The following is an 18,394-nucleotide window of genomic DNA, read 5'->3' as shown; positions in this document are numbered from 1 at the left end:
AAGTTTGTGCAGTTTCTACTGTATCATAAGCGTATTCTTTTTCAACCTAATTATTTCATTTCTAAGCACCTACTCTTTACCAGATAACTCATAGGCCCAGCAATATAGAAGTGAATACAAACAACACTGGTTCTATCTTTGAGAAATTCAGTCTAGTCGGGAAAGAGGACTCCATACATTTATATAGATAGAAGACACCTGCTAGTCTTTTCTTTTTAAGGAGATTGAAATTGTTGGCTAACATCAAATCTTTTTTGACTATTTTCTCTGAGTGTGCTATAGAATGTCCCATAATTGCCTAAGAGGTATAGAAAACAATGAAATACACAGACTCAGAGATCCATATCATTCTTTTCTTAAAATTTTTTTGATGCTTATTTATTTTTGAGAGACAGACAGACAGACTGGAATAGGGGAGGAGCAGAGAGAGAGGGAGACACAGAATCCGAAGCAGGTTCCAGGCTCTGAGCTGTCAGCACAGAGCCCCATGTGGGGCTCGAACACACGGACTGGGAGATTATGATCTGAGTCAAAGTCGGACGCTCAACCGACCAAGCCACCCAGGCGCCCCCTATCGTTCTTGACTGAAAGCATGATATTCTCTTGGATTAAGTCACTGCCCCAAGTTTTTCACCATCTTTTAGCTATTCCAGCATGACTTCACAGGAATGAAAACAAGAGGGAAGTTTGTTATACTCATGTTTTAGTGATGGTTTCTCTGAGTCATATCAGTGAAACAGGCTTTAGAACAGCAGAACTCATAGATATGATAAGGTTGCATGATCTGAATGCCAGGTTTGGTGTGTAATATTTCTTTCTTTCCTTGATCTTTATGAATAGCAGGTGATAAAATTTCAAGTAACTCACTAAATGCCTGGCAGGGTTAATGAACAAATTTTACCACTTGGTGACATCAGGATGCTGATGCATTAGATACATTCGTTGCAATAGTTTTATAAGGCCACTCCCAAAGGAGACGCTCAGAAGCAAAGCATCAGTGTGCTGGTAAATGACCTAATGGTAATTTAATTATCCTGAATGCTATTAAACATATTTTTCTAATGGAAATTTTTATTGTGATAAGCACTGAGTCACTTAGTATCATTGCTATCAAATTTCATGTATCTGGGTAAAAATACAGATGGTACTAAAAACAGCACATTAGCCTAATGCCACAGTGGATGACATCAGTATTGGGGAGACATCAATACACTGATCATAAAGGCTTTGAATCTTCTCTTTCACACATGTGAGTAGGCAAGCCTGTTTTCAAATGAAAAGAAAAAATCATTCAAAGAAGAATTTGCAAAAGGAATTTTCACTTTTTTCATTTATTAATGAAGACTGGGATCCTTTCTCCACCAATTTTATGGTGAAGAGTATCATTGGTTTCTCTCCAGAGTGGCAGAAAGTTGTCATTGTCTCTTCTTTGGGAAATTAAATAGATTTTTAGGACGCTGCACTGAGGTCACAGCTTTACTATAGGCTTGCAGAATGCTGGCACGTAGGTGTTTTCTAAACAAGTGATACAATCATCGTAAGAACCCAAAGGAACACTTTTAATTCATAAGCAGCTACATTACATAGTTCAGTTACTTCGAAATTCTACCCATGACCCCCAGGATGTGTTCTCACACTAGAGAGTAATGCAGCTCCTATGTTTAAAAAAATGCCAACAACAACAGCAACAACAAACCAGGAAAGACATCAAGTCAAGGCTATTTTCCTAAGTATTTATGAATTCCAAAGTCAAAACATGAACAAAAGCAAGTTAAAAATAGTTTTCTTGGCTGGCAGTAATTTCAGAAACCAGCTAGAAAACTGTTCAACTCTGGGAGTAAGTGGCAAAGTGAAAGCATTCAAACCGTGTGTTTCAATGTTGGCACATTGTGGCCTGTGCATTGCCCCTAATTGGGCTGGGTCTGTGAGCCTGACTCTCATTTTGTCTGGACAGCTACACAATGGAAGCATTTGTTCTCATTCTCTTGTCGCCCTACTGCTTCAGCTCCAGGCCACTGTGCCCAGACTCCAACAGAGCACAAGGATCTCACGTTAGAATGCTTTGAAGGGTCAGCAGGACTGCTGGACTTGGAGTAAAGCTCTGACTTATGTCCATTGGCTATTTAGAGAGTTCAGCTGTTTGCAAACTGCTTTCCAGCTACAAGGGGAAGGAGCTGAAATGCACTTTCAAAAGCTTTTTTGTTTTTTTTTTTGCCATGTGTGTGATATAGACTATGGTCTGAAAAAGTTGGTTGGAGCCCAAGTTGTTTATTCACCGGGGACGTATTCTCAAGTGCAAACATGAATTTCTCCTGCATGCAATCTGTTGCCAAGCCCTTTGGTGTGTCTAAGCAAGTAACAATTCTGAGAGGTAATATGTGTGCCTTGGAAAGAAAGTACAAATCACTTCACCAGAAGAAAATAGAGAGGAGGGGGGAAAAAAGAAGATTGAGGAACACAGCACAAAACTCAGCTTACTGAGATCTCTCTTCCTTTGCAGGAAGGAAAAAATCAATGTGTGGGTGCTGGTAAGCCTTTTTCCCAGGTAGAGAAAGACAGCCTTTGAGTTCTCATTTAGTTCACCTCAGATGCTACGGCGGGGGTTAAAGACATTTTGGCCAAGTTTGTTACTGCTGCTAGGGGGCTGGTTGGGATAAACGCTGTAAATGCGGAGCTCACACATCTTGCTTGTTCATTTCTGCTGTCACCAAGCCGAGACCTTATAAATTAGGGTTTCTTTCTGTCTTCAACCTTGGAAACATGACCATGGCCACTTACCTAAGAACAGCTCCTTTCACTGAGTCATCATTGACTTCATAGTAAAACTGTTCTTTAGAGGAAAACAGACCACTTACCTCCAAGTGTAAGGAAGCTCTCAGCTTATTAACTATTTGCAGACATGCTAATTAAAATGCAGCTTCATGGATTTTAGGGGAAGATTCTTCATCAGTCATGAACTCGTTGTTTCAGTTCCCCTTCCCTAATCCACTAGCTCTCTTCCAGCTGATCTGACAAGTCTTGTTTGTCTACTAGCCAGGCCCTCTCCCTGAGCTTCTCTGATAACTGGTCATGAGGAACTGGCCAGGTTTTCACTCAGGCAAAATGAACACCATATCTGCTTCAAAAAACCTTGTATGATTATAGCTTTTGGTCCTCCATGACAGATGTTTCTTCCCTCTCGTGGGTTTCCCATGAGCCTTGTGTTTATTGACCTAGTCTACCAGTCTTCTTTCTTTGCTCAATGCTTCTTATTTGTGCCTTTGTCCTTGCTATTTTTTCAATGCCCCCTTCTCCGTAAGAGGAGTTCAAATGGAAAATATCACTTGTGTCAAGCAAAAATTATCTGCGTACGTGATTATAGAGAAATAAGCTGACGTTCTTTCTTTCTTTCTTTTTTTGAAAGTAATCTTGGGGCGCCTGGGTGGCTCAGTCAGTTGAGTGTCCGACTTCAGCTCAGGTCATGATCTCACAGTCTGTGAGTTCGAGCCCCACATCAGTCTCTGTGCTGACAGCTCAGAGCCTGGAGCCTGCTTCGGACTCTGTGTCTCCCTCTCTCTCTGCCCCTCCCCTGCTCGTGCTCTGTCTCTTTCAAAAATAAAAACAAAGATTTAAAAAAATTTAAAAAAAAAAAGAAAAAAAAGAAAGTAATATCTACACTCAACATGGGGCTCAAACTCACAACCCGAGATGGAGAGTCTCATACTCCATTGACTGAGCCAGCCAGGTGCCCCTAAGCTGATCTTCTCTAACTCTTAGAATCAGCTTCTTTATTTTTCACATTTCAAAAAAGTACTAAAAGGATTGCTTATCAGAAATTAGTTGGCTGTTGAAATTTCCTCCTCAGTGCAAATGAAGGGATTAGAGCAGATGATCTCTTAAGGGTCTCTCTAGCCCTAAAAATTTTCATGCACTGATGATCTGTCTTCTTGTGGAAGAGGACAGATGGATGCTCAGCTCTCCATACTGCACATCTTTTTGATCAATGAGTTGAACATCTGTTTGGGACCTCTTACACCAACACACTGCAATTCCCATTGCTCAGTGTTTCAGCTAGCAGCAGCAGAATGCCTCTCCAGAAGGTGTCAGGCCTCCTGTCTCTGGAAGACCTTTTTCTTCTCACTATTTCCAAGAATAATAAAAGAGCTAGCTCCTTCTATATCCACTCTTTGAGACTGGTTAATCTATTTTGGAGTAATGCGGAAAATATGTGTATTCCTCTCAAGAATCTCAAAAGAACAGAGATTCAATATTAATTTATAATTATAAATAATTAATTTATACCTTAACATATAAGTCAAAAAGGTAAGAATATATTTTGACTTATATCATCAAGGGAGAAGCCAATCTTTTAAAAAAATCATAGACTTTATATTTAGAACAATTTTATATCTATAGAAAAGTTGAGAGGGGTGCCTGGCTGGCTTAGTTGGTAGGGCATGTGACTCTTGATCTCTGGGTCATGTGTTCGAGCCCCATGTTGCACATAGAGATTACTTAAAAAAAAAAGTTGAGCAGATAGTAGAAAATTCCCATATCTCCCCCTCAATCCCCCATTTTACCTATTATTAACATCTTACAAAAGTATGATGCATTTTTTTTATTAAAATTTTTTTTAATGTTTATTTTTGAAGAAGAGATAGAGCATGAGCAGGGGAGGAGCAGAGAGAGAGAGAGAGGGAGACACAGAATCCAAAGCAGGCTTCAGGCTCTGAGTTGTCAGCACAGAGCCCTATGTGGGGCTTGAACTCATAAGCCGTGAGATCATGACCTGAGCCGAAGTCAAATGCCCAACTGACTGTGCCACCCAGAAGCCTCAAGTACGGTACATTTCTTAAAAGTTAATAAATTTTTATTAATTATAGTTATTGGTTATAGTATGCACCTTCGTTTTTTTTTTTTTTTTTTTAAATAATTTTTTAATGTTTATTTATTTTTGAGACAGAGAGAGACAGAGCATGAATGGAGGAGGGTCAGAGAGAGAGGGAGACACAGAATTCAAAGCAGGCTCTGAGCTGTCAGCACAGAGCCAGACGTGGGGCTCGAACTCACGGACCATGAGATCATGACCTGAGCCAAAGTCAGATGCTTAACTGACTGAGCCACCCAGGGGCCCCTGCACCTTCGTTTTTAACCTAATGCTCCTTTTCTGTTCTGAGATCCCATCCAGGACACCACATCACATATACTCATGTCTTCTTAGTCTCCTCTTAGCTATGGCAGCTTCTTCAGGCTTTCTTGTTTTTGATGACCTTGAGAGTTTTGGGACTACTGATGAGTCAACTGATAAGTCAACATAACTTATTACTGTTGACGTGGACCTTAGTCATCTGCCGGAAATAGTGTTTGTCAGGTTTCTCTACTGAAACCAACTATTTTTAAACTAGTGTTGACTAGTTTTTCAAATAAAAGTTCTAGATTCTGGATTTGGAAGATTATTTGGAAATTATCATGAGGAAATGGACTTTAGTGTAATGAAAACATCGGATATAATACATTTGTTTTTCTTCTCCTGTCTAAAGAACACAGAGCTAGTTATCTGTGACTTAGACCATTATCCTAGGGAGATAAATTGTGTGTGTGTGTGGTTGACACATCAAGAGATAAAAAGTAAAGAAAGAGAAGATGATTCCCACCCCCCCCACCCCCCCCCCCCCGGGATGTGTCAGCTCCATGAAAGAATTTCTGCCCTGTTGATCATGACTGTTGGCTCATATATTTCTCATCTGAGAGACTTTTAAGGAAGTGACCATCCAGGGGTACTTTTAGTATTTTAGAACACCTTGCTCAGGAAGCATTTCCTAACACTTGTCTGAATCTTTCTAGTCTTACTCTACTCAGGCTGATGGAATTGTGAAGCCTTTCCTGTGGGCTCAGGCTCATTATTTTTATTTAAAATTGAAAGAAATGTAGGGTGCCTGGGTGGCTCAGTCGGTAGAGCATCCCAACTTCGGCTCAGGTCATGATCTCATGTTTTGTGGGTTCAAGCCCAACGTTGGGCTCTCTGCTGACAGCCTTGGAGCCTGGAGCCTGCTGCAGATTCTGTGTTTCCCTCTCTCTCTGCCCCTCCCCTGCTTGTGTTCTCTCTCTCTCTCTCTCTCTCAAAAATAAATAAATAAATAAATAAATGAAAGAAATATTACAAAGAATAACTCAGGTATGTCGTTACTTGACTATCCTGTCACCAATTTTAATATTATTGAAAGTTAGCAACGTCCTTAACAAAATACAGATGTGACCTTAGTTAGATATCCTCTAATTTGGATTCTTCCAGAGTTTAGATTCTAAATACACATTTGAGTTCAGCAAAGGGAGTCATCTTTAAATAAAACCCATTGCATGGATTAATGTGTATTATTAATGTGTATTTTCATATTTTCTTAGTGAGGTCCACAATGATTTTTATACTACTTATTTATATATTTCTTCATATTTTTTCTCATTTATTAATTAGTATTTTTTTTTTTTTTTTTTTTTGAGAGAGAGAAAGAGAGCATGAGCAGGGGAAGGGCTGAGGGAGAGAATCCCAACCAGACCCCGTGCCCAGTGCAGAGCCTGACGTGGGGCTTGATCTCATAACCATAAGATCATGACCCGAGCCAAAATCAAGAGTCTGGGACACTAAACCAACAGAGCCACCCAGACACCCCTCATTGTATTAATTATTGCTATAGGATGCATGCATATACAACTTCCTCTATTTTATCCTTTGGCTCACATATAAAAACACAATTTTCTTAGCCATTTAGTGTAGATGACAGGATCAAAAATATGATTTTCTTTTAGTTATTTTATTATTAAAGGTAGTTATATTATTAAAAGTAAATTATAAGTGGTAGGAGAATCATACTGTTTCCTTAAAGTTTCTTATATTTATCCCCTTTTCTTTAGTTTCAGTGCTACTAGTTCAGTTCCCATCCTCTGCTTTTCTCAGTCCATTAGCCACTCTACTACCAGACTGAGTTTTCTAAATACTAAATTGAATTATGTCTCTTGTGTCTCCACTGTAACTTGTCCATATCTGTACATCATGCGTGATGACTCTGGATTGCTGTCACTAATTCGCTGTCCTGCCTCCCCTACATGATTATGAGATCTCTGAGGGTAGGGACAGTGTCCCGTTCACCTATGAATAACTGGCAGCACACTGTAGGCTCAGTAACCATGGGCTGGATAAATGAATGAGTATAACCACATTTGGAGGTTATCTGGTGGACATCTCCATGACTAAAATGTTGATGTTTGTTTTCGTTTCACAGCCCACATTTTAGAAGACTCTTAAAAATCTTTTGTGGACATTTTCAAACACAGGCCAAAGTAAGGAGAACAGTATAATGAATTCCCATGTAACCAGTCAGCTTCAAAAATCGACATCAGCTTGCAATTTTGTTTCATCTGCCTCCCACCCCACATTTTTTTGGTTTGAATTTGGTGGCGTATTTGAAAGCAAACACCAGACATCATACCATTTACTTGTAAACATTTCATTAAGTATTTAACTAGTAAAGTTTTTTTTTCATCATCCCATTATCACACCCCTTTAACATAATTTAATACCAAATATCTAATGTCCATATTTCCTCAAAACTGCCTTTCTACAGTTGATTTGTTAAAATCAGGACCTGAACAAAGCCTGTACATTGCATTTGATTATGTTGAGGCATTGTTTAGTCTTCACATATAGGGGAGTGTCATTTATGTGAAAGATAAATAAGTGATGGCCTGCATAAAAAATGTATTTCTGCTTTGTTTTCTCTCTATTCTATGTATGTAAACATTTAATAACATTAGGCCTAGAGTTAAACATTTGCATGATTGAGCATTTTGGCTCATTCACACCGTTATTCATTCAGTAAATATTTATTGAGTGCCTACTCAATGTTAGGCACTGTTCTAGGCACAGAGAGTCAACAGTTAACAACATGGAGCTTATGTTCCAGTGGTTGGAGCCTCTGCACGTGTTTGCTTTAGACTTGAGCTGGGGTAAGGATGGGTAGTTCCCGAATAAATCCAGAAGGTTTAATTGAGGCAGACTTGACATGTAGGAGCTAGGATCTAGTTCTTAATGCTTGAGATGTTTCGCAATTGTCAGGTCCTTGTTAGAACATTATTGCCATTATAGTTATCTCTTTCTAACCTCTATACCAACCAGGCTGCCCCCTTGCTGGATGAATCTCTGTAAAACTCCATTTTGATCTTGTCATTGCCTTCCTAAAACAGCTGAAGCATGACTTGTCATTCCTATCAATAAAGGTCAAACTGCAATACCTATAAAAGTAACCCTAACTTACACTTTCAATTTTATCTTTTTGCTATATCAACTTTACTGTAACCAGGCTGGTCTCTTGAACTTGCCTTGAGTTAATTCTGCTCTGTAACTTTCTTAGGCCGGAATTAACTCATTACCTTCTCCTCTTTCTCTCCCCTTCCTTCTTTCCTCCAATTTTCTTTTCTATTCTCTCCTCTTAATTTCCTTAAAGCTCAGCTTAATTTTCATCACCTCTGTAAAGATTACACATCACCAAGCCATTTAATGCCTAATCCACCAATATGACACTTAATTTACATTGCCTTGATATATAAAACCACCTGTGGTTGGGGTGCCTGGGTGGCTTAGTCAGTTAAGCAGCTGGCTTCGGCTCAGGTCATGATCTTGCGGTTTGTGAGTTTCAGCCCCTCATCAGGCTCTGTGCTGACAGCTCAGCACCTGGAGCCTGCTTCAGATTCTGTGTCTCCCTCTTTCTCTGCCCCTCCCCTGGTCACGCTGTCTCTCTCTGTCTCCCAAAAATACATAAACGTTAAAAAATTTTTTTAAAACCACCTGTGGGTGAGACCTAGGCTTTATAAATCAGAAAGCCCTGGATTTGATTTTCAGTCCAGCCACTTATTAGCAATATGGTCTTGGGCAAGTCTGTTTACTTCTTAGAGTCTCACTTTTTTTTGGTCTATAGAATGTAAATATAGGTTGATTTTCATGGGGTTTCCTTGAATAATAATTAAGATAATATATGTAGTCAATATAATTTTTGATACTTGGAAACACTCTATAACTGGTAGGTTATTATTATTGTTAATTATATTTTTGTCTAATTATGTCATCTCCAACTAGACGGGAAGGCACTTAAATAATGCTTTGTACACTGTTGATATTGCACATTGTTTTGTGAAGAGTCATTTTTAAGATCTTCCGCTTTTGGCTCCAGGGGTTCCCACACAGTCATTTAAATGTTCATCCAGTTGTTCAGATGTGGTTTTTAGTAGTCATTTGAGAGTGGACAACACTAAGGCAGGAATGGAAACATACATCCCAGAAAATGGTCTAGAACATGTGGGAAAGAAACTGTACCTATTATACTATTTAAGTAGTTGCTAAAATTAGGCCAAAAAAGTGATTGAAATTAGTGAGTCTTTATTTTTGTATGAGTTCCTTTATTAAGTTTAGGGGAAAAAAGGGATGTTGTGAATCTGATGCTGAGAGCATCTGTCTAGTTAATATTTTATTTGTTGCAAATGGTTCTCAGTGTTGTTTCTTTGCCAACCTCAAAGCAAAATACTCTGCCTTGAAAGAAGGAAATTAAGAGGCATGATATATTTCACTATGGAAAGCTAGTGAGAGTCCGGGAGAATCAAATTGAATTGTGGGTCTGAAGGAGGCCAAGAAAGAGCATTTTAAACCTAGCTAAGCATAAGACATTGCATCATTAAGCGGGGAGAGTTACAGGCTCATAGTGAAGAAGAAAGCACTTAAATTGCTCTCGATTCTCTTGGAGAAGAATAAACACGTATGCAAAGGCCCAAGATCTGATTTTCAGTGTCAAAAGGAAAAACAATGCGTATTCTGTCAATGGAGCTCCAATTATTCAAGTACTCAACCGAACAGCCCAATGGGAGCTGGAAGCAAGGACTTCATGCAGTAGCTCTGTGTCTTTGGCAGTCTCTTGAATTTGGGACTAAAATTAAAAGTAGTTGAGTGCAACCAGTTCTAAATGTCAGATGGAACACTTTGCTCAGCAGGCAGTGCACAATGCTGATTTTCCTGTTATGCTCTGCATTGTTATGTGAGATGTTGAATCAGGTCCTTGTTAGTGCCTTCACTAATACAAGAGCTGGAAAGCAACTCCACAATTAGTATTCTGTGATGTTATTGCCTATTTGCCTTGAACTTTAATTGGGCAAGGTTTTCGTGAACTTGTTTTTTTTTCTTTAAAAATTTTTTTCTTAATGTTTATTTTTGGGAGAGAGAGAGAGAGACAGACAGACAGACAGACAGAGTGCAGGTAGGGGGGGACAGAGAGAATCCGAAGCAGGCTCTAGGCTCTGAGCTGTCAGCACAGACCCCGATGCGGGGATCAAACTCATAGACCGTGAGATTATGACCTGAGCCTAAGTCGGACGCTTAACTGACTGAGCCACTCAGGAGCCCCATGAACTTTTTTTTCTCTTTTGACAGCTGGAGGCAATATTTGTCTTTCAATTTGATTGGTCTTTTCTATGAACACTTCTTATGAATGCTTAAAAGTTGTACTTTCTAAATTGCTACTAAGGCATAGGGAAGGTTGTTTACTACATAGAAAGCATAGAAAGTGAAATATGGGAAGACTTTTTTCAAAAGACTATTATGCTAACCATCTGATCTCTATGGTTACATATACTATTCTAAGGGAGTTTTAAACGATGGGTCTGTTTTAAGCTTCTGAATACCTGTTTATGATTTTGGTAGCTCCTAGTAAGGCTACGTGAAGGTGGACACTGCATCCAATCTAGACATAGGATAGATCAAATAAGATGAAGGCAGAAATGGAGAAAAGGTGGGCTTTGAACACTGTATGTGCCAGAGGCCTGTTATTGGCAGTTCATAGAGCCTCCTGGGAGACTGAAGAGCCACAACGCGTGGCTCTATAACGGCTCTAGAACATTCATCCATGAGAGCATGCAAGTAGTACAAAAGATCCAGAAAATTGCTCCACATAGGGCAGTACTCCTCAAACTTTCACTTACATCAGAATTCCCTGGAAGTCTTCCTAAAACACAAATTATTGGACCTCATTCTTGGAATTTCTAAATCAGAAGGTCTGGGGTGGGGCTTAACAATTTACATCTTTAGGGTGCCTGTGTGGCTGTCATTTGAGCCTCGGACTTCGGCTCAGGTCACGATCTCACGGTTCCTGAGTTCAAGGCCCGGGTGGGTTGGGCTCTGTGCTGACAACTCAGAGCCTGGCGCCTGCTTCAGATTCTGTGTCTTCCTCTCTCTCTGCCCCTCCTCTGTTTGCACTCTCTCTTTCTCTCAAAAATAAATAAACTTTTTAAAAAAAAAAAGAATTTACATCTCTGACAAGTTCTTAAGTGATGCTGATATACTGCTGGTCCGATATCCACTGAAATAAGGCGGTGATTCTTGCCGTATTTCTCAAACTTTAATATGCAGAAGAATCATCTTGGAGAAGTTGTAAAATGTGTAGTCTTCAAAAATCAGGGGCGCCTGGGTGGCTTGGTCGGTTAAGCGTCTGACTTCGGCTCAGGTCATGATCTCACAGTCCGTGAGTTCAAGCCCCGCGTTGGGCTCTGTGCTGACGGCTCAGAGCCTGGAGCCTGCTTCCGATTCTGTGTCTCCCTCTCTCTCTGACCCTCCCCCGCTCATGCTCTGTCTCTCTCTGTCTCAAAAATAAATAAACGTTAAAAAAAAATTAAAAAAAAATTATACTGGTGAGGCTCAGGTCTCTGGTTTTATTAAAAACACCATTAGTGATTCTGCTGTAATTGGTCCAGGGACACTGGCTTAGGGACTCTAAGCCATTGGAACATCTCTCACCCTTTAGTATTTGAGTTTTTCATGTTGTCATAACCATTCATGGCTTGAATGTCAGTTAATGACTGTGAAGTTCTAAATCTCCTTGAAGAGCAAAAGAAAATGAAATGGAAACATTAGAGTATTTTAATGGCTTACTGATAACATAGGCCAAGCCACATCTCATGAAAATATGATACTGTGATATAATATGATAAGCATGTAGCCAAACTTAATATAACATGACTTTGGCATTAAAAAATTGTCTAATCTCCTGTTATTAAGTAAAATGTAAGTAAACTCAATCTTTTGAAGGAGGTAGCAGGATATAATGAAAAAGAAGACTTTGGAGATAGATAGATTCTAGTTCTAACACTTACAAAGCCTGGGCAAGTTACTTAACATTTATGATGATTAGTTATCTCTTCTGTAAAAGGGATTTAGTAATTTATGTCTTTTTTTTAAACTTTTTTTTTTCCTTAGTAGGATCCATGCCCAGTGTGGAGCCCAATGTGGGGCTTGAATTCACAGCCCTGAGATCAAGATCTGAGTTCAAGGGTCACTCAATCAACTGAGCCACCCAGGCTCCCCAGTAGTTTTTGTCTTACATGTCATGGAGAATAAATAGATAATATATAGAGCTTTTAATATATTGAAGATGTTTACTAAATGATAGTTAAAGAAGAAATGATAGACCACAGGCATCTCTCATTTCATAAATTTTTTTTCATTTTGGTTTAACTATGATATGGAAGATGCTTATTCAACTTAACATTCCTTGGTCAGCCATTTCGGCCAGTGCTTTTGTACAGATTTTAGACTGACTCTGAAGTAAATTTCATCCCTCAGGTTTCTTTCGTATAAGAATTATTGAGACATCTGGCTGGCTCAGTCAGTAGAGCATGTATGTGACTCTTAATCTCAGGGTTGTGAGTTCAAGCCCTACATTGGGTGTGGAGCCTACTTAAAGATTTAAAAATAATCAATTTGACAATAAATTTTGTATTAAAAAATAAAAATAAAAATAAATAAAAAACTAAAAATAATTATTAATGTAGTCTTTGCAGATATAAATTAAAACTAGGAAATTTTAAAACTAATTGTGGATGTTATATGATGAAAAGAATGCCTTTTCTTTGATTAAATAGGTATATGGTGCATGCATATTTTCTGTCAGGCTAAGGAAATATTTTTTTAAAAAGAACAGATGAATTTGTATATACTGGCATGACCAATATCCACAAGGACAAAAAAAAGCAAGTTCCAAAGCAGTATTACATAATTTTTTTAATGTTTACTTATTTTTGGGAGAGAGAGAGAGAGAGAGAGAGAGAGAGAGAGAGAGAGAGAGATGGAGCATGAGCAGGGGAGGGGCAGAGAGAGAGGGAGACACAGAATGTGAAGCAGGCTCCAGGCTCTGAGCTGTCAGCACAGAGCCCAACACAGGACTTGAGCTCATGAACTACAAGATTATGACCTGAGCTAAAGTTGGATGCCTGACCAACTGAACCACCCAGATGGCCTAATTCACTGAATTTTTAATGTAAATTTGAAAGCATTCTTTTCCAATTATTACAAATTAAAAGGAGACCTTTAGAATATTATGAAAAACTGGATCTTAGTAGAAAAAAGGAATGAAAACAGAAGATAGGATGTTACAATAGAGACCTAGCATCAGAGAGACAATGGCTAGAATCCTGGATCAGCACTGATCATTTGTGAACTTGTTCAATATAGACTCTGAACCCATTCCTCATGGGCTTAGAGTGCGTAATATTTCACATGGCTATTGTGAGACTAAATGAATAAATGTATGTAAAACATTTAAAGTCAAGACATGGCCTTCTTTCAACAAAGTATAAAACCTACCACCTTTTGAGTGCCAGCCTTATGCCAGGAGCATCTCTAATCTTCCAAGTAAGCTCATTTCATGAGAAGAACTAAGGTTCAGAGTTTAAGCAATTTTTGCAGGGCCTATAGTTAGCAAGTGGCAGAGTTAGGCCTTGAAGCCTGGCCAATAAGATTCCAAAGCCAGGCTCTTTCTGTTAAACTGCAGTTCACATCCTTTGACCTTTTCTCCCATAAGGCACAAATACACTTAAAATAGCTTTCTGAGAAAAGCCAAAGGGTATGATTGTGTAGTAAGTTCTCTCTGCAAATCTGTATAAGAAAACTATTTAGGTTGATTCATACAGGCTCGTAAGGCAAAGGTATAAAATACTTGAATATTCTGTGTGATCGAAGCCTGCTTTTGAAATGTGGCTCAGGAAGTCATCTTAATCGTCCTCACTGCCATCAACTCCAGATTATTCTGCGTATCATAGTCTGTCTGCCTAATTTTATTAACTTCTATAGTGGGGATACTCAGGAAAAATTGGTGCATTTTCCTTATAGTTTTAAAAATTGTTATGTAATCAGAGAAATGTCAGAAACTTTAAAGAGCCTATAAACCCTAACGAGAATAAACACAAAATAAAAGAGGAGGGATTAATAAGATTAATATGTATCAGAGAGAAAATGCAAGAAGAAGATCCTGTTGACAATTGAAGAAGAAAACGTATTAAATATTTAGAAATGAGCTTAGGAAAGGGTGTGCATGGACCATACAAAGAAAACTGAAATGCTTTTTTTGGGGGATGAAAGGAAAGATCGAATAAGGGATGGATGAGATGGCAAACAATTGTTGGTTGTCAATTCATGTAATCTATTTATAGACTGAATGCCCTCCTCTTAGGCCTTATTGGACCTTAAAGAATTAAACTCAAGAAATTGATACTAAGCTTTATTTGGAAAACACATAGGCATGAATCTAAAAGTATATCCTGGAAGAAAAAGAAAAAAGAGCAACAAAGAAGGAGATATCCTACCAGATATAGCAAAACACATAAATCAGCAAAAATTAGGACTGAAGATGAGTGGAGCTGAAGAGATAAAAAGAATACACACACACACACACACACACACACACACACACACACACACACAATACACACTCATACTTAAATTATTTTTATAGAAATTTGGCAGTATTTAAAGTCATTAAAAAGATAATGGCTAACTAAATTTGCAGACCTTGAAATGACATGCATGAACTCTAGGCAGTGACATGGAAAATAATTATAAATAATAATAATTAAGAAGAAGAATACAATAGTTTATATTTACAGTGTGTTAGATATGCTAGGTTTAAAGAAGTACATACTTAACATTCATGCGAGGATTATATTTACCTGTTAAACTGAGTACATATTCATATTCATAGATTTAAAGGAGAGAGAACATGAATTAATAAGAACAGTGTTGAGTTCAGATAGTGGAGTAAGAATGATTTTTGTTGTTCCTAAAATTCTTTTACTGTTTTCATATTGTTTTAACAATAAAAGTTTTAATATTGGTTATGTAAACTTTTATGTAGAATATGACCAAAGCATCAAAGTATTGTTTGGCATATTAAACTTGAACCAATAAAGACAGTTCTCTAGTATGAACACAAGAGTTTCATCTTGTTCACAAGTATCATGAGCATGTCAAATCTACTAATGTTGCTTAAAGTTCCCTATGATTAGATATTTTCATAATTTCTTAAATCTGTTCCATCTTTTCACTAGCTTTGTTTGCCTACTTTTCTGGGCTCTTAAAATATTTACATATTTTTTGTTTTGCTCTTTTGCATTTATAATAGAGTGAGTTTTCTTATAAAGTAATTTTTAAGGCTACTACAAACCTATTTTTATTAGAAATGGAAAAACTCTTCTTAATAATAAATTAAAATGATTTCAAACTTACGTTTCCTTTTTTGTTCTTTTAGGTAAGTAACTGAACAGGGACATGAAGAACTGATATTTCAAATGACAGCCATGTTGCAAAAGGTACTTTTGGTATTTTAATATCACTGTAAAAGTAATCCTATCGAAAGATATAGAGGTTGGAAAGTAACTAAGTACAATTTTGGCAAAAATAATTTTTTATGTAAACAGATTTAAAGATGTTAGAGCTTTAATAATATTTTAATTATGAAAAATGTAATATTGTCAGTATTACAGGGGAGTGGAAAGATAAAGAGATTGATCATTTTGTCAACATATTGACTGGTGGAAAGAGGGAGGTTGGGGACCAAGTTTGGTGTAATAGACAAAGTGAACACATTGAGATTTGTGCATCAGAGTCATCTATTTTCTCTAAGGGATTATGGTTTCTTGTCTGTTATCAAAACATTATCTCCAGGATTGCTCATCAAATTGATTGCTCTAAGCTTGTCAATAACGCAGTTTGATTCTGGATAATTTAAATAGATTGAATCACTGTGGAGAACTCTCCAGATTCTATTTATGTAAAAAAAAAAAAATGTTTTTAAACAGAAGGGAGGGAGGAAGGGAAGAAGGAAATATTACACTTAGAGAGAAACAAAGAATTAAAAATTCTCAGTTCTGAATATCTGTCACATGCATGGTTTGTGGAAATCTGATTTTTTTTAAGTCCCAAATCTCATCTAGAAGAATCTCTTTCTTCTCTAGAAGAAATCCTTAAAATATTGTAGAAACTATCATTGTCACAGGGGAAACAATTGCATTATGAATTGTTAGACGAGCTGTGTGATACCATTAACATTGGCAATCACACAAAAGACTGTGATATTTTAGATGCACTGAACCATGTATTGTCCCTTTGTACTAAATTAACAATTCATTTCAATAAGCAGAAGATACATGAGAATATCAAAAGAAGAGAAATCAACTCAAATATAAAATCACAATAAAAAAACTTCTCATTTTGCTTAAAATTTTCTGAAGGATCTTACAAATCTCAGGACAGGTGCCACTGAAGAGGCCTAATGTGAAGAGAAATTTGAAAAAAAATTGGGGGAACAACTTTATACTAGGAAGTTTTCTTTTTTAATGATCATTTAATTAGCATAAATTTTCTCTGCTTTGTGACTATTCTTTTGTCAAATGAGATCTAGGGAATTTTATCAATACTGATAATGAGAGCACTAATCAGCTTGGGCTGTTTTTAGAAAGGGCAGATATTACCCTGTCATATTATAGTAATATGTTATGATACAATTTGCTTCACTTGAGGTACAGTGAGGCTTCCAAGTGTAAATGCCAAGTCAACAGTTGGATTGATGAGTCTTAGAAACTCAGAGAATAGATCTGTGGTGGATTTTGGGAATCATTGTCTCACAGTTCATAACTAAGACGGTTGAAATAAGTAAGCCACTTTTGTAGAGACTATAGTGTGATAAAGATTTGAGGACTAATTCCAATACTTGAAAGGTGAGACTAATGAGTTGACAGAGTGTCAAATGTTACTGACAGGTCAAGAAACATGAAGGCTTCAATAAACCCATTAGATTTTCCCATGTGAATGTCCTTAGTAACACTGGCAAGGGAAGTTTTGGTGAAATGGTAAGGACACAAGCCAGATTGGAGGTGGATTGAGGAATAAATAGGAAGTAAGGACATGGAGTTGGCAAAAATAATAGCTCTTTGAAAAATTTGTCTCTGAATAAAAGGGGAGAGAATCCAGTAGCTGGACAGGGATGTTGGGATGAGAGAGAGCCTTGAACATGTTTAAATGTTCATGAGAATGGTGCAGAAGAAGGAAAGAAATGAAGGTATGGGTTTCTTGAGAATGAAGAAAGGGCTGGAGTAGGCAGTGCAGGAAAAGAGATTACCCATACCTGGTGGGAGGATACCTACTTCAACATAACTAAGGCAGTTAGAGTAGGGTGTGTACACATACAGATAAGCTCATAGACTTGGTATAATACTTATAAGGAGTATTAACAATGGTTTCTCTTTTCTCTATGAAAAAGGTATGGCCAGTGCAGTTAGGAAAGTTTTTGAGGAAAAGAGGAAAGCTGGAAATAGTGTTCGTAGAGAGTAGAAGGGGAGAGGGAAAATTGTGTTGGAGACTATGTTGTTAGACTAGGCTGGTATCAATGACAGAATTTGTAGTTTATCAGATTCTCTGAATTTTGCAGTGGTCTTAAGATTCCAATTTGTGAACTTGCCAATTCAGTCAACCTTTGTAGATTGTGACAAGCCTTAGGTGGTATAAGGATTTATTTAAACCTAATAAATGATTACCTTCTTCCATAGAATTAGGATGGAACCATATTTGAAGACATTAATCTAAGTGTGGTCATTTCCCTTAATTTTCATGAATATATACTATGTATATTTGTAAATGTACTATATGCATGAATATTATTTTCAAAAAATCAGAAATCAAAGATCTTCTGCTTCAAGGAAAGGGATCAGAAAGATAGTGACTATTCTTTTTCAGGTCCTCAGTTTTGGTGTGTATTTCCTAATGACACTATTTTCATGGCAAAATTTAGGATCACTATTTGACTTCGAAGAAAAGATTCCTTTCTTTAAAATCCAAAGTTTGTGTCCTATTTGCCATGACAGAAGAGAGCCTGTTGTCCCTACTCAGGCGTCAATAGCTTGGCACATTCTTCCACTTCTGGCGAGTATCCTTTGGATAGTCAAGTTAGACTGTGAAAGTATTAAGTAGGTCCAGAAGATGAAAAACTTCAGTTTGTTGACTTTGAATTGTAAGACTGTTATGTTAATATGCACATTTAACTAGAAACTCTAAATT

General features: G+C 37.6%; 1 protein-coding gene across 2 annotated transcripts in view; it reads left to right on the top strand.

The window, feature by feature from the left end:
• The window catches only part of ANK2 (ankyrin 2), a 669,482-nt gene that overhangs the window by 164,537 nt on the left and 486,551 nt on the right, over positions 1-18,394 (top strand). Inside the window, exon 2 of one of the 2 annotated variants that reach the window (XM_053901312.1) lies at positions 15,591-15,651. The exons of the other annotated variant lie outside the window; for it this stretch is intronic. Coding sequence (XP_053757287.1) covers positions 15,631-15,651 — 21 coding nt within the window. The 5' untranslated portion in view covers positions 15,591-15,630. The remainder of the gene's footprint in view (positions 1-15,590; positions 15,652-18,394) is intronic. 2 annotated transcript variants of the gene reach the window in all.

This window comes from Panthera pardus, unplaced genomic scaffold (assembly GCF_024362965.1).
Source record: "Panthera pardus isolate Hobbes unplaced genomic scaffold, ASM2436296v1 HiC_scaffold_13, whole genome shotgun sequence".
NCBI classification, from domain to species: Eukaryota; Metazoa; Chordata; class Mammalia; order Carnivora; family Felidae; genus Panthera; species Panthera pardus.
The sequence above is the reverse complement of the archived record's forward strand: the minus strand, read 5'-3'. Positions and strand labels throughout refer to the sequence as shown.